The 17,692-nt window shown below is 40.4% G+C and overlaps 1 protein-coding gene across 1 annotated transcript in view; it reads right to left on the bottom strand.

Annotated features, from left to right (window-relative positions):
- Positions 1-11,398, bottom strand: part of LOC143982593 (uromodulin-like) — a 38,749-nt gene extending 27,351 nt beyond the window's left edge. Inside the window, exons 1-5 of the mRNA XM_077481455.1 lie at positions 11,290-11,398; positions 8,594-8,614; positions 5,200-5,376; positions 2,167-2,274; positions 1,824-2,038 (exon numbers count right to left, since the gene is read on the bottom strand). Of these exons, the coding sequence (XP_077337581.1) occupies positions 1,824-2,038; positions 2,167-2,274; positions 5,200-5,376; positions 8,594-8,614; positions 11,290-11,383 (615 nt within the window). The 5' untranslated portion in view covers positions 11,384-11,398. The remainder of the gene's footprint in view (positions 1-1,823; positions 2,039-2,166; positions 2,275-5,199; positions 5,377-8,593; positions 8,615-11,289) is intronic.
- Positions 11,399-17,692: the final 6,294 nt, after the last annotated feature.

The following is a 17,692-nucleotide window of genomic DNA, read 5'->3' on the forward strand; positions in this document are numbered from 1 at the left end:
AATGCGTCCCTCTATGCATTCACATAACTTGAATCTGGCTCTTAAGTGGAAAAAGTTGCTGACCCCTGCCCTAGATACTCCAGAAAAGAGCAAAATTCTTTAGAAGGCATTGTGCAATAAGTGTTAACAGGACAAAATCCCTCATGAATTCAGACATTGTTCACAAAACTTTCTGACATTTGAAGCTACTTTTAGGACCTAAGTCAACGGGGCTTTTGTTCACATCAGAAGGGTTTTACATTTCCATACAAGTCTATTTAAATGAAAAACTCAACTGTCTCAAACTGATGTCAAACTGCTTTCATCACCACTGGCCCAAAGCCCTCCAACACAGGCACTTAGTCACCTAAACGTATACAGCTACCACTACAGTTTTTTTTTATATATATGGATTAATTAACTTAGAAAGTGATTATATCCCTGGTTAGGAGTTTCTTTTTGAATGTAAGTTGATCTAGTTGAACATTTCCACATAAATTGGATTTTTCATGTCTTGTTATAGTGATCCTATCACTGCATATTTGAAAATAAAATAAAGCCAGCTCGTAAAAGAAGATGCTATTTACTTACCTTTCAAGTTGCATATATATAAGTCTCTGCCCTTTGGCGATCCCTATCAGCGGCAGGTATCCAAATACTTCTAGGTGTATGAATATCTGCTCCCCAAATGTATGTCGTATACCTCCGGATAGCTCATATGTAACTACAGGACATCTGAATGCTGCTGATCGATTCAAAATGATCAATTATTTTCCACCCTGACTGATCAACCTCTTTTCAAATCTGATTGAAATTGAGTCTAATTCAATAGGAAGGGTTATGGCTATTTCTTTGGGGATTTGATTGTTTTGATCAAATTGCACTTAGGTTGGGTAAAAAATTTAATCTTGTATGGCCACCATAAGAGATGTCATTTTAGATCCATATACCAAACTAGAACAACATTGAGTGGGAATTTACATGTACCTTGTAGGGTTTAATAAATCAATGAGATTTAAAAGAAAAATGTTATTCTACACATACAAGTAGGTTAAAAAAGCTTGGTCGATTTTTCAGAATCCTCAGCCAGGACAACACCACCCTGGACAACCTAATTGTAACTGTGATTTTAACCAGTTTTGTCTCTAACTCTTTTAACCTAACTGCTTGTATGTGTAGAATAACATTTTGCTTACTTTTTTTCTTTTAAACCTCCTTGATTTATGCATTTATAAAGCCCTACAAGGTACACATAAAGTCCCACTCAATTGTGTTCTAGTTTGGTATATATCATTTATGGAATGGTACCTTTGTGGGGTTATAATTATCTCACACTCATCCTCCACACCCCTCTACTACATTTTAGATCCAGTCGACTTATTTAGACTGTGTCAGGGGTATACATGATTTTCCTACCCACACTGTAATTATTAACCTACAAGTTTGAAATTACCATATAGCAAATATAGCACATATGATCGGAAGGAGCGAAGATTCGGTCACGCAATAGCTATTTATTTATTACGGGTACCTATATAGAGCCATCAATTTACGTAGAGCTTTACATATATATTGTAATGTACACCAATATACATCACCACATCAGCCCCTGACCTTGAAGAGCTTACAATCTAAGGGTCCCTAAATTACATTCATACACATACTAGGGACAATTTATACAGGAGCCAATGTATGAATGTATGGTTCATTAGACTGGACTGCCTTATGTTCAGCCCAGGTTGGGGGCAGGTGGCATACTCTGCCAATTTATAGTACATTTATTGTTGTATAAAAATAAACAATGACAGGTTACTATTACTTATACCTGTAATTTCCCCACTTACCACCATATTATTGCCACAGACGCCAACACCGCTTTGCACAGTCAATGAATACACACGCTGCCCTTGCAATATACTTTCTACGACCCCAGAACAGTTGGATTGCAACAAAGTGGATGCAGACGGCTTGTAACCGAGGACCTCAAGGAAATTCTTACCCACGGAGATTGTCATATTTGAGCTTTCACACTTAACTGAATAGCTTACATTGTATACATCTGTCAAGGAGGAAACAGAGAAATGTAATCAGATAGCCAAATAGCTAAATACATTAGATCTAATTGTATAACAATCTAACCGTATTAAGACATGAAGAGTGGGAAGTAAGAACGGAAAAGCAACTTACTCAGGCCCTGAGACGTATAGTAAGTCGCGTTAGCAGCACAAACTGCTGTCTGATTGACATATTTACAGACTTCATCTGCAAGGCATGCTGGAGAACAGTATGGATCCGCTGTTTTGTGATAAAAGGAAATACAAGGTTAACAAGGCCCAACATACGTAAAGGATTCTTTACAGCAAGAGCTGTGAAATTGTATTAGAGACTCTTCCTCTCCCTCCTCGAACCAATTCTGGCCAGCTCAGTAAATTGTTTCAAAAAGAGCTGGATGCATTCCTAAATGCACAAAATATAACTAAATACTAATATTTATAGGTACAGTAATAACACCAAGGATTGTCGTACAAGGGGATATCAACCCCTTGTTCGACAATCCTTGGTGTTATTACTGTACCTATTGTCTTCAGGGGGACCAGGAAGGATTTTTTCCCCTGATGGACCAAATTGAATCATGCTTTATCGGGATTGTTACATAGCTTGTCAGGATGAAAAAAGACACAAGTCCATCGAATACAACCAAAAAAAACATACACAATCCTTCACCCACAGTTGATCCAGAAGAAGGCAAAAAAAAAACTCCAGCAAAGCATGATCCAATTGTTTACCTTCCTTTTCTATTTATGTATTCTATTAATTTTTTTAAATATATTTGTTAAACTGGATGCATTCTAGTCCTGATTCAAATCTGCAACTGCAGTGCATTTAGAACAAGGTGCAGGATACATGAACTGTACGTTTGGTTTCTGTACGTTTGGTTTCAACAGATATAAAAACACAATTTAATCAAGTTTTTTTTAATGTAAAAGAAAAAAACTAATTTACATGCATCCAGTAAAGGTACCTTAATCCCTCTTGAGCTGTATTTGGATACTGTATTTCCTTGTACATGACATGTAAGGGGAGGGGCTCTACAGGAACCAATCAGAGTCTTTCTAGTGCATTCGATCTAACACTGGAGGCCTTTTTGACAGAACAAGAGAGCAGAGGCATGTGCTTACAAATACAAGGTGTTCTGTGAATGGCGGCAATGCCGAGCGGGCAACAACCCTGAGGTCATTGTGCAGAGGGCACAGGACCCCGAAAGATTGTGGCTATTGCTGTATCACATACAGAATTAAACTTAACTCCAGGTATCACTGCAAAGCCAAATTCTGCAGTGATTATCAGATTCCTCAGCACCCCTCAGGTATGTGATATGTATAATTAAACTACCCATAGATGGATTGAAATTGAGTTGGTTCAGCAGGGACTGATTAGTGTGTGGCTACCCCTGTTCAACAGAAGTCAATCCATTTGATCAACTTCAGTCAATGGAGAATGTTGAAAACTGTTCTCGATTAGCAGCTGCAGCCAAAAGAATCCAATATCCTGGTGGAGGGCATTTGTCCATTCACCTTTCTTTTTTTTTTTTTTTTGGGAATGGAGTGGGCTGAACAAAAAAAAGTTACCCATCTATGGCCATTTTTATGTTGTGTCAAGCTTTACCAATGTAATGCCTGGAACACAAAATGAGATTATCGGACAAATCAGATCATTTGTTTTTTTTTGCATGCTAATCTCATATCAAAAATGAAGAGCTTACTAAAGTGACGAAACTTCTTTTATGACAGAATAAGAATTCGGAAGTGATGTAACGTGTAGTGTATTTATATTTTCAAACGACAACTGTACTGATTGAACAAAAAATGTACGATCTGGTATCGTACGAGAACATTTTTCGTGTTTGTCCCATCGGATAATATCGGATTAACTATTGTGATCTCCTCTTGAAAGCTGTGTACTAACGATCAGATTATCATACAATCGCTTCGAGTGTGGTATTTTTTTGTACAATTTTTCTGATCGTGTGTAAGGGCCACAAGTATACAATACAGATCATACCTATAGTTCAGTTTTAATAATTGAAAAATGAAACTAGAAATAGTTTGAGTACATTATTAAAGAAGACGTAAACCCTGGTGGGTTTACTTCCTCTTTGTCTCCCTGCAAAGGTAAAGCATAATGGGCTACTATGCATCGCATAGTAGCCCATTATGTGTCACATATTTGACACAGGAGCCACCGATCTCACCGCTGTCCCCTGTAGCACGGAGCATCCATCTTCTTCCGGGTATCGCTGCTCTGACCACTCACAGCGCCGGAGCAGCAATGACGTCACTCCCGCGCATGCGCATGTGCGCTGCCACTAACGGCATATCGCTGATAGCAGCGGCATGCTCAGGGCGCCTGTGCACAGCTGTCTACGGCGCATGCGCTGTAGACAGAGGTGCCTGTCTTATTGTAAATATCTCCTAAACCGTGTAGGTTTAGGAGATATTTCTTGGACCTGCAGGTAAGCCTTAATCTAGGCTTACCTGTAGGTCAAAGTGGTTTGAAAGGGTTTACAACCACTTTAAAGTGGTGTTCGGCCTGGGGAAAAAAATTAAATAAACAACAACTACAAATACTGTAGCTGCTGACTTTTCATATATGAACACTTACCTGTCCAAGGTTTCTGTGATGTCAACACCACAGCCAATTTTTGTATTGGCTGACGGGTGCTGCTGTTGGCATTTGATGTAGGGGTAACCGGCAGTGAATCCTTTCAGCTTCACAGCTGGTTCCCTACTGCGCATGTGCAGGGCAGGCTGCGCTGTCTAACTGGCCCAGCGTTGGAGGAAGGAGGAGGGGAGCCAAACTTCTGAGGGATGATGCCATGGCGCTGTCTCTCGGAAGTGGGTAAGGGTACCTGTCAAAAACAAGTACCTGTTCCCCCTCCCTCCTGAAAGGGGACGAATGTGGCACTGGAGGGGGGGAGCAGATAAGCGGAGGTTCAATTTTTTGGTGGAACTCCGCTTTAAGGCACAGATAATGCACCCAAAATAAATATTGCTTACTGCTTATCTGAGTCAAACAGCTAATAATTTGGTTACACAGTCTGTAAATCCTTTCCAACATCGGAGTATGTATGTATAGTAAAAGAAAACTATTTATAAATGATATAAAAATAATTTGTTTAGCCAAACATAAACACTATATGTTCTTGTGTCCTTCATTTACCTGTGCAACAGTTCAAGCTTGGGTTCCAGAAAAGATTGGCAGGGCAGCAAGAAGAAGAATTTAAGGAGCATCCTGCATCAGGGACACATGATGAGGTATTTGAGCATGTGCACCCAGAACTTTGCACACATGTCCCACTGCATGAGGAACACAAAGGAGGACTCCCATTTACTACAGCTGAAAGAAAGAAAGAAACATTAGTGCAATGCTCACACACAAAGATTTCAGATAAAAGCTAAAAAACGAAAAGGTGGACCGTGGGCCAGATGCGGACTGAGTCACTGTCCCATCCAGACCATCGCAGTTCCACCATTTAGATGCCAGTTCTTCGCCTCACCCACCACCGCCGCTGTCATCACAGCACAGTGGTGAGAAGTCGGCAGTCGCTGGGACAATGCTAGACCGAAATCAGGGGACAAAGCAGCTTTGGATGGAGGGCGAGGACTGCCAGAGTTAACTTTTCAAGTGTCCCTGCAGGTGATTGGTTATTAGGATGAAGGGCAGTCCTAGAAACCAATCACCTGCTGGGACACTTGAAAAGTTAACTCTGGCAGCTCCTGCCCTCTATCCAAAACTGCTGTGTCTCCCGCTGTCTAGAGCTGTTCTGCCTCCTGCTCTCTGCTCTGTGTACCCGGGAGAGGTAGAAGAGTGGAGGGGCAGAGCTTTGGGGGGGGGACAGAATTGGTGGGGGTTCTGTAAATTGAATGGGGGGGCAGAGCTGAGGGGGGCTGCAATGTGGATGGGGGGAGCAGCAATGTAAATTGGAGAAGCAGAGCTGGGGGGCTGCAATGTGATGGGGGCAGATCTGAGGGGGGCTGTAATGTGAATGGGGGGGAGCAGAGTTGAGGGGGAGGGTAAAATGGGGCCAGAAGACATTGCTGTGGGGGGAAGAGAACACTAATGGGGGTTGGTGTGAAGAGGGGGTGATGTGATGATGGGGGGGGGGCAGAGACACCACTGTCAAGGGAAAACTGTGATGTAAAGGGGGACTGAGGAAATGGATGTAAAAACAAGATTGTGATTTCAGAGGGGGCTGTGATGTAGATGATCTGAGTACTCACACAAACAGGTGATTCATTCAGACCTCGGCCTAAAGAATATTTTACAGATCGGACCCCTGTGAATTTTAATTCAATACCCATGATATACAGTATATAGCTTGTATGTGTTTTATATGTGTATTATATAATGTATAAATTTACATTTTTCTACAGAGTGAGATCAGGTTGACTGTACTTTATATCCAGCTGAGAGAGAAGTTAGGATATTTATAGCTGGCCAAGTACGAGTGGATTTCAAAACAAGCATTAGTTCCAATTTTTGTACAAACATTCATTCAAAAATTCTCAATACATTCAATAACTTGACATTTGAAAGTATTTCAAAATGTTGTGTGCTTCTAACATTTGATTTTGAAGTTAATGGGCTTTACTGCATGAAAACCACATTCACCTCACCATTAGAAATGTGTTAATTTCCTGTCACTGTGGTGAAAAGTGAAGTGACCCCACTAATGATTAGAAGATCGAATGAACATTCTTAAAATGAAACATTTCAAATAACATTCTAAATAGTGTATGGCCAGGTTAAATCTTTCTTTCCTCCTTGACACTCTTTACTGCTGCAACTGTAAATTTGTTATAAAATAAGTGGGCCTTTCTTTACTAGTGAAAAAAGATTTTTGTTAGCATTTATGTTTTGCATTTGTTTGCATTACACTGTTTACTTACAGTTTTATTTTTTAAAGTGGTATTAAACCCCAAAAAACTAAAATATACTAATTTGCAGCTTACTAATTCTTAGATATGGCAGCTGCATTAGCTTTCAATTGTGCAGGTAAAACCTTTATCCCACTAGGAAGTGTGCACTATTATCCTAGTAGGGTTTGACATTTTGGGATAAAGCATTTATCAAGAATAGCAGTCAGAAAATATGCTGTATAGTAGAGTTGTATATGTCTTATTTTAACATTCATGTAAGCTACCCTTGAAACATCCATGTTATTTCAACACTTATATTTGCAATATGTCTATATTTTTCTATCTTGCTGAACTAGATGGCATATTGCTGTCTGCAAAATGTTGTATATTATCTTTTTTATTATTATTATTATTATTCCATTTTTTTTTATTCAGTTTTATCAATGTACAAAGGGTGAACATCATCTGCCATGTATTAATATGCAATAGAGATACTGACACAAGTGACCATAGATAACGAAGTAGTAAATCTACATTAGCATAGGTATAGATTTCAAGTGTTTTCAAGGGCATTAGGTGTTATCCCGTTCCTTCGGTCACCCCAATGGGAACTTACTGTGACTTGGTGGACAACACCCCCATGCCCATATCTCTATGATATCAGTTGTTTAGTAACTTTTTAGTGGTATAGTAATGATGTTACTTTGTATATATAAATAAAGAATTGGAAAGTAACAAAAAAACTTTATCCCACAAGGAAAAAACTGCTGTAACTGCATAGAAAGTGTTATGTGTAGTTCAGATTCAATGTGTTAGTCAAATCCATCTACATACAGGAAGTCTGTTACTGAAAGATTACCAGGTGAAATAAAAAAAAGAAAAGAAAAAGATAACTAATGCAGCCACCAAATCTGAGGATTGGTAAACTACAATATATCATTTTTTGGGGGGGGGGTTAATGCCGCAGACATCTAGCATTTTTATGCAGTGCACCACAACATACCTGAAGGCAGTGATATGGCGTGAACAGGGCACATCAAAAACAATTGATTTCTAGATGTCCTTGCATTGAATCTGTGTTGATCAATGCAGATTATTGCAGCTGAACAGACATTTGTGAGCAAGCCCTAAAGAAGATTGTATAATAAAAATATAATGTATAGGGCAAGACCAGAGTTGGGAAAAACTAGAATCAAGGGAGAGTATATCAGTTGAACTGTAATATTGGTATAACTATATAAAACATTATAATGCATGTTTTAAAATAGATACATTTAAGGTTGAATATATTTTTTATTAACAAGTTTTCTGAAAGTGACATAGAGAGTCGCTCATAGTGAGTAAATGCAAATGCACATCAACGATATTAATATAGCAAAAAGTACATTGCAATGGAAACATAAAAGAAGAAAGGAAATTCACAAAAAAGGATAATGTAGATCCAATTTAAAGTGAAACACCATTCAAAACATTTTTGGATAGCGCGGAGGATGATTAAAATTGCTGTCAGGGTTTTATGAATGTCTCACTTCACTGGTAGTATTTGCAGTCTTGTAACTGGGACATAATGTGAGGGGGTTCTACCTAGAATGGACAAATATGGGGGAAAAAACTGACATCCCTTCCCCACTTTGACATAAAATTTTTGCTGTTTCAAAATAATTTGTTTAGTATGTAACTGCTTTTATACTTACTGTAACATGATGGGGTAGAACCTGTTAATAAAGAGAGAAAAATAAGCTATCATAAAATGTTCAAAAGGTTCACATGAAAATGTTAATTTTTAAAAAGCTTAAATAACCAACATTTCATATCTTTTAAACAACTGTTATCAACATTTCATTACGTAGGTACTACTGTCATTCAAGAAAACCTGTTTAGTGAGATACCTTGCTCTGAGAAAACTGGGTTTTACCTAAATTGGATATTTTTGACGTTTTAGGTTTAGGTCAACAGATATTTTAACGTTCATGAGCAAATTTTATTTTATTAAAATTTTTTTTAATAAAATCTTTCTGTAAATCATTTTTGATTGACTGAAAATGATCAAGGAATACAATAGACGAGACAACACATTGGGTTTGATTTACTAAAGGAAAATAGATTTCCAAGTGCAGCTGCACTCATTTCCCCCTGAAACTTAGTGAAAACGGTGAGCTTTACTTTGTAAAGACTACACAATCAGGAAACCATGGAGCAACTGCACTTGCAAATTGCACAGTTTATTTTCCTTAACCCTAGATTCACATCTATGCGTTTCTGCGGACCGCATTTGCACAGTCGTGGCAGCTCATTCATTTCCCGTAGAAAAAGGTGCATGCACCATTTTCAAATGTGGCTCTCGGGGAAATGACCATGCAATCTCTGTGCACCTGCACATGCGTTGGCATGCCCGCACACGCGTTGCAATTTTACATATGCGTGGGAGGTGCCGCGCGTTCTCGGATAGCAATGCCTTTTCACTGCGGGTGGTTGCAGGTGTGGGAATCGCTGCGATGACTGCACCTGCACCCTCAGCCACACGAATAGATGTGAACCAAGCCTTAGTAAATCCACTCCAATGCCTCACTCATCAAGCCTGCAAGAGAGCAACATATGCCAGCAAGTGAGTGCTTCACCCCCTGATGTGGACTGCTCACATCCACCACAACTAGTAGCAATAACTTACAGGCGTTGTTACTGTACAGCAAGTATCTTGCAGAAAACAGAGCAAGTGAAAGTTGGGTGGTCAAGAGAAGTACTGTAATTGAAAGTGAGCTCTGATGTACTGATGAATCAGTTTTCCAGCATGCTTGAAAAGCTGTTGTGAATTATAAAGCATGTTTCCATTATTATCCGCCGTCATTTCATCACTTGCTAACGTCTCGATTTCTTCTGTTTATGTTAAATGTTGGCTTCTGTTAAATTTTAAGCAGCTACAAAATATTCCAATAAAAAGCACACATCGCTCTAAGGATCCATGCACACTGGAGCACAAAAAAAAATTTTTGGACGCCATTTTGCTGGCAGAAAACGCTGGTAGAAAAACATGCTTTTAACAGCGCTCTTTACTAGCGTTTTTTTTTAGCCTTGGGCATTTTTAATAAAAATACACAGGGGACATTCAAAAAATCCCACAATGTATTCCCAAACTCCCACAATGCACTGAAAAAATAGAATGCCGAACGCTAATTAATGCGCGTTTATCTGCGTTTTTTAGCGGTCAGAAAAATGGCACTTTGAACGCAATTTTATGGCTTTCAGAGAACAGCTCATAAACTCCACTGCTGATACAAGCTAAAAAACTTCCATGTGTGCAAGTACACATTGGGGTTTATTTACTAAAGGCAAATACACTTTGCACTGAAAGTGGAGTTGCTGTAGATATGAGGGCGACATGCAAGTAAAATAAAACACAGCATTTTTGCTACATGATTGGATGATAAAATCAGCAGAGCTTCCCCTCATTTCACATCTTCCCCTCAGATCTAAAGCGACTGCACTTCCGAGTGCACTTGCAGTGCAAAGTGGATTTGCCTTTAGTAAATCAACCCCCATAGGATAACATAGAGTGGAGTTTATAAGCTGTTAAAAAAAAACGCCCAAACTCCAAATAACAGCCGTTTATGATCGCCAGTGTGCATGGAGCCTTAATCACCAAATCTAACTTTGTTTTAGTGGTACATCCATAGATTTGATTCACATCTGCTACAAATCGATCAAAGATTCATTCTTTGATTTGTATATATTTGCGTAAACATTCTCCAGCAGGGTTTATAAGCATTGAAAATGTTCATGTCCGTGCCTGGACCCTAGTTTTATAATGAAAACCCCATTTGGTAATGTCAGCCTATCAGCTGGTGCATCTCTATATTTACTAATCATTTTAGGAAATAAATAGAGATATAGATATTATTAATGTTAAAAGTGGGGGAAACATAATCATAAATCAAAGATTATTTGTTACTTTTGTAGCATCAGATCTCTTTTTCTGACACTCACCTATTCCTCATTTTTATACATATGTTTTAAGGCCTATTTAAGTACTTGGAATTCTGACAAAGAGAAACCTCTCTGCTTTTAAGAAACATGCAGTTATTTCTCTGGAACCCAATTATGTTTTCTTTAAAACATGCTATATCATCTTTTCAAATTTCTTAAAAGTTCTTATTGCTTTAAAAAAATTAAAAATTATATTAAATTGCAAATATTCATTATGCATATAACAATCATCAATGCATGGTTCTGATGGTCTATAGAACAATTATGTATTGGTAAATATTTTAAACAAATATTTTATTCAGATTAGTTTACTAATACAGATCTAAATTATTATATTTAATTTTAGTTAGCATTGCTGTCTATAACATCTCAGACCAGTAAATCCAGATATATGAAAACAATCACATACCAGCAATCCCCAGTGCAGCAAACAATGTCGCAAAGCCCAAGAACAACATTCTCTTGTGTCTTGATTGAGTGGTAAGGAACAAGTGACCCAACATCTTTCTCTTATACTTTTTCAGTGTCACTGAGAGGGTGGGGCTTACAAGAAATACCTTTTTTTTTAGCACACAGTGAACTTAAAAAATTAGCTAGGGGCATGAATTAATGCAAATAAGAAGTAATAACTCTCTATGATTTCCAGAAAATAACACCCTTTGTACCAATCTCTTAAAAAAATGTTGGCATTATGAACTTGACACAAATTCGGCAAAAACGCCGCTGGCCTGACTCCTGTTCATTACACTGCTTTTAAGATATTGGGGGTTATTTACAAAAGGCAAATCCACTTTGGACTGAAAGTGTACTTGGAAGTGCAGTCGCTCTAAATCTAAGGGGAAGATCTGAAATGAGGGGAAGCTCTGCTGATTTCATCAACCAATCTTGTGCAAGCTTAAATGCTGTTTTTTTATTTTCCTTGCATGTCCTCCTCGGATCTACAGCGACTGCTCCTCCAAGTGCACTTTCTGTGCAAAGTGGATTTTGCTTTCATAAAAAAAACCCCATTGCATCTAAAGCCCAAGCTTTTTTTATTTTATTTTATTTTTTTGGGGTAGGGTAGAGAATTTTTAAAACTCTTGACATTTTTTTTTTTAAGTCTCTGCTCCACTCAAAAGATTTGTCTTCTTCACTCCTGACACTACAGGGGGTAAAGGAAACCTCACCAAACTAAGGAAAATCTTCTCAGTCATCTTTCAGTGCCAGGACAGGACCCAGTGCCCAGAGCACAAATAGCAAACTGCACTCCCACCCCTTCCCAAAGTAAGGCTAAGTTCACACTGGCATTAAGAGCAGGCATTTGAGAGGCGTTCAGAATGCCCCCCCAAACACCCTTGCACAAGATACAATAGACAGCACACAGTTCACACTATCAAGACATGAAGCGTTAGTATTGTGTCGCTTCAAAATTGAAGCCTCATGTCAAGTCAGGAGGCATTTGAAGCCTTTGAACGCTTCCAATTCAAGTCTATGGTAACGCTTCGAAAATGCTCTGGCAGGCAGTTATGGTGCGGGTGTGGGGCATTAAGATTAGTTTATTACCTGTAATGGAATAGGCATTTGTGGAGCGGTTTTAACACGCCTTAACACGCCTTAACACTTCAAAACTGCTCATAGGGCGTTTTAGGAGCATTTTTAACTCTTGTAAAACACCAACCAGTCTAACACCCATACTAAAGCTCATTAACACAAGTATAACACCCATACTAACACTATGGGAGCGTTTGCTAAGCGTTAGGGCCTGTTTACACTTGACTACATTTCTAAGACTCTCACAAACATATAAAGCTCAATAATTAAGAAAACAAAGCAATACCATTACATATGCTTTTGTGCACACTGAAATAGAAGGACAGCTGACACTTTGTGTTAGCCTACCTTATCCCCTAAGCACCAACAGGTGGGTGGGATTTGGCACCAAGCGGATGCATATTTGCATACCAATTTGCAGTTACAGCTGTGCTGAGAGTGCGTGCCCTACTCCCTCCCGCCACAGTTACCAGCACCTAACAGAAGGCTCCCGATCACTGAGGTCACATGATCATAAATCCCACCATGCCTCCTGGCATCTGAAACCTCTTAAAGGATCGAGGGTCCCCAGCCAGGACAAATCCTCTCCCTACTTTTAGCAGAAATCTGCTTCTTCTCATTTCCCTCCCATCATAAATACTCTCTTTCCCTGCATAAATCCCCCCAAATTCCTTTTAGTGCAAATCCTCTTCCCCTCCAAATCCCTTTATGGCACAGATCCTCTACCCATTTCCCCAAATTCCCCCTTCCAGCACAAATTATTCTAGCAGAAATCACCCCCACCCAGTATGAATCCTCTTCCTCTCCAAGCACAACCCCCGTCACCCTTATAGTATAAATCTTCTTCCAGTCCAAATCTCCCCCCTCCCACAAATTATTTCCCATGCCAGTCCCCTCCCCTGCACAAATCCTCTCTTTCCCCAAAGCCCCATCTAGTAAAAGTCCTCTGCTCCACCCACATCCCCCCCCAATCAGCATAAATACTCCTATTCCCTCCCCCCCAGCATTAATCCTTGTTCCCCCAACACTTCCTTCATGCATAACTGCACTTAACTCTCCCTTCCCCAGCACAGATTCTGTCCACTTATTCTCACCCAGCCCTCCTCTAGTACAAATGCCACAGTAAATCCTATCCCCCCCCCCCAGGCATTAATTCTACTCTCAACCCCCTCCTTTGAGCACAAATCATCTTATTCCCTCAACCCCCCCAGCATAAATCCTTCTCAATCCCCCCTTCTTGCACAAATACACTTGCATCACCCTGCCTTCCCCAATCACAGATCCTATTCACCCCCCCCCCCCCCCCCACCACACACACCTTACTTCCCTGTACAAATGCCACTATAAATGCTTTTATCCCCTCCCTCTTCCATCCACAGGCACTTTCATTGTCTCTGCAGCTCTTCTCTACTTTTGTGATCCTTCTGCTTTATAAATGCATGCTCTCCCCCTGAACACTTTACTTTACCTCCATCCTTGCCCAGGGCTGGACTGCGACAAAAAGTTGGCCCTGGACTTCATCCAGACCAGCCCACTTTAATTTTGCAAACAAGCACAAAAACAGTATATAAAACTATACGTAATTGTGCAAAAAAACATAAGTAGCATAACATAAGGAGTCCTCACTAACCTCTTTTATTATTTCACTTATTCTCCTCTGTATTTTTCTCATCTTTCTCACATCACTGCGTGAAGTTGAGGGCGAGCCGCACAGCCATTACTTTGTCACTGAAACTGGCCCACTGAGCCATCGGCCCACCGGGAAACTCCCTGTAATCCCAATGGCCAGTACATGCCTGTCCTTGCCATTCTCCTCTCTGGTTCTTTCCCCTTCACTTCACTTCTATCCACTGCCATTTCCCTCTCTGGTCATTATCATTCTATCCATGGTTAATTTACCTCTCTATGATCATTCTCCTCCACACCCCTTCATAACGTCTCTCATCAATCAAAGTACTGTAATTTCCTCTATACACAGCCACAGTGATAGGCAGGAAGGGATGTTGTGGGTGCAGGCAATTGCAGCAGGGCAGCAGCTGGATGCCCACCACTAGAAATAGCAGCCCACCCTCCACATCATGTCAACTCTGCCCAGGGCATGTGCCTTCTCTGCCAACCCCTTGTCCCAGCCCATATGTGTCACCTTTGGAAAATATATTTTTTATTCTTGACCCATGACAGACTGGAGGAGCAATGGCTGTGTGTGTGCAGAGTGGCTGTCCCAATCTACCCCCCTCCCTCCTTTTCTACCGTCCCTCCTACAGCAGAAGATTGGATTCAATCAGCAGCAGGGGGAGGACACAGCAGCCACAAAGGACACTGGGATTTGTAGTTCCCTTTTGGGCACAGCATAATACAAGTGAATGGGAGCAAACGATATTTGAATTACAGGAGCCAAAATCCCTGCACACAGAGGAGAGGAGAGATGACTGTTTTACTGGGCAAATCAAGAGATTGAGGGGTCTTTTCCTAGGAGAAGAAGAGCCAAGAGGACCTGTTGTGGGATGTGCCATAGCTGTACCAGAGAGAGCATCACATTGAGGGGACCTGCTGCTGAGTCCGGCAGAGACTGCATTTAGTGTGAACCAAAGCTGAGAAACCAAGCTGCGTAGTAACAAGAGCTGAAAAACTGAGCCTCCTGCCCTGATGTCTGGAACTGCTGACCGCCAAACATATGGAACTGGACCTGTCACCTACTAGCAGTGGTTAGTGGAAATACAACACTTATTCCCATAGTGTGATTGCTCTTTATTTCGCAGTCCTTCAGCTATCCACTACATACACCTAAAGGGACAGCTGTGTGCCCCACCTAAAGAAGGGCCCACCGCAAGCCGGCCAACACTAACATTTAGGTGCCAGTAGCTTTGCAGTCACCTTCTAGGGCAGGGATATGCAATTAGTGGACCCCGCTGTTGCAAAACTACGTGACCCATCATGCCTCTGTCTCTGGGTGTCATGCTTGTGGCTGTCAGAGTCTTGCTATGCCTCATGGGACTTGTAGTTCTGCAACAGCTAGAAGTCCGCTAATTGCATATCCCTGTTCTAGTGGTACCCTGTTCAGGAACACTTACACATACCCACATCTGGGGTATCAGGACAGAGTGCACTCAAAAATATTATTACTATGTTAACTGACTGATTCCACTCATTACTAGTTACCTCAGTTATAACTTTATTTAACATCGCTACATTTCAGTTAAATCATCCAGTTCTAGGCCAGTGTTCCCTTTACCTAGTTCTGCAACTTTAAAATGTTCTGTTCTGTTTATTTGCTAATTCTCACATTGCCTTACTTGCCTTGATATAATACATTTACTTAACCTACTGTTCAGTAGTTTGTTGTCTAATTTTTGTGCATTATTATAGAGTGGTAGTTTAAGTTACACAGGTGTGGATGGCCTTCTACCTATAACTGCGTTTGTCAGTGGGGACCGAGCTGCTTTAAGAATCATTAGGTTGGATGTCAGTCAGATGGAAATGGACAGGCTGTCCGTTTCCATCTGAGCGCCCTATAGAGGAAAGTAGGCTGTGTCCGTGTCCATTCTGCATAGCGGAGCAGACACGGACCTGTTATCCGCCTACTCAGCGGGGATCAGGGGAGAGCTCCCCCGCTGAGCAGGTGGTTCCGCTGCATGGAGTCTGCCCTGTGTGAAAGGGATCTTAAAAAGAAAACCAATGAAGCCATCATTTCTAAGAATTGGTAAGTTACAATTTAATAAATATTTGCTTTTGGGATAAATGCCGCTTTAATGATTGGAAGTGCCTTGACTGTAGGGGTGAAAAGTAAGAGGTTAGGACATTGGATCTAGATTAGAAAAATAAATGAACATAAATTGTTATTTTTCACTGATACTGTATACTGTATACTGATGTGTATTGGGGTGTGATGGCACTAACACTTTTACTTTTTGGGTTGGTGTGTTCAACAGACAACAAACAATACCACAGTAATACCTCGGATTGTGAGTAACGCAGTTAACGAGCGTTTAGCAATACGAGCTATTATTTTTCTTTAAATCTGACTCGATTTGCAAGTGTTGTCGCACAAAACAAGCAGGATTCAAGCCTCTGCGGTGTGCAGTACCACATTTGGCCAGAGGTGCGGAGGTGCCGGTAACACTCAGAGCCCTTCAGAGCCCTTTGGAGCAGTTTGGAGCCGCTCTGAGCCACTCGGATGCACTCGGAAACAGTGAACTGAGTGTTTCTGAGCCTTTCCGAATGCATCCAAGCGGTCTCCGAGTATTTCTGAGTCTCTCTGGTGCCCCCCCCCCACTTCTGGCCACATGCTGTACTGCATACAATAGAAGTCAATGTATGCAGTATGAATTATCTTTGTTTCCATTAACCTCTATGGGGAAACGCGCTCTGATATGCGAGTGCTTTGGATAACAAGCATTCTCCTGGAATGGATTATGCTCGTAATCCAAGGTTCCACTGTATTAGATATATGAAACCGGGGAGCATCAGTTTAGCTCAAAAAGTAGAAAGGAAAATGTCAGTAAGTCTCTCCGATGTAAAGTTCTAAATATTAGAACAACAAAATGAAGTTAAGATGAATGTAATTGTAAATTTAACTAAATCAGCAGATGGGGGAGGGGATTTGGGGGGCAACCTTTGCAATTACATGCCATGCTGAAACTATAGTATATTTTCTTACTGCTAGCTAAAATGGTTTGCTTTTTATTACATGTTATTTACTTACAGATCAACAAAGTTGTATTAAATGCAAAAACAGTGTGGTGTTCGTTCCATGTACTATAAATACAGCCTAAGGAGATATTTTCCCATGTGCAATTACAGTAATATTCATAATTAATATCATAACCTATATAGGAATATTCATAGCTATATAGTTAGTAAGGTTGAATAAAGACACCAGTCCATCCAGTTCAACCTCAGTGAGCGTGTACAATTGTCCCTATCCCTTGCACACTCACATCAGTCCCTACCCTCAAGGAGCCCACAATCCAAGGTCCCCATTAATATACTAAGGCCAATTTTGGACAGAAGCCAATTAACCTACCTGCATGTCTTTGGGGGTATTCAAAGGTGCATTAATTACTGTTATACAGTTTACCCATTTACCCTATATTTTTTTAGCTTCTTTATGCTGTCACTTATTTAGAAGTTTATTACGGTTTCATAGTGTAAGGCAGGGGAGTTGCTACATCTACAAAAGATCTGGGGCTAGAGCCCATAGCAGCAAAGTAAAGAAAGTCATACGCTTGGGCGAGCATACACATGTATATTATGAGAGCCTCCCCCTTACATTGGGGTCACCA

This window comes from Lithobates pipiens, unplaced genomic scaffold (genome assembly GCF_037356315.1).
Source record: "Lithobates pipiens isolate NorthernLeopardFrog02 unplaced genomic scaffold, aLitPip1_a1.2 Scaffold_16, whole genome shotgun sequence".
Taxonomy (NCBI): Eukaryota; Metazoa; Chordata; class Amphibia; order Anura; family Ranidae; genus Lithobates; species Lithobates pipiens.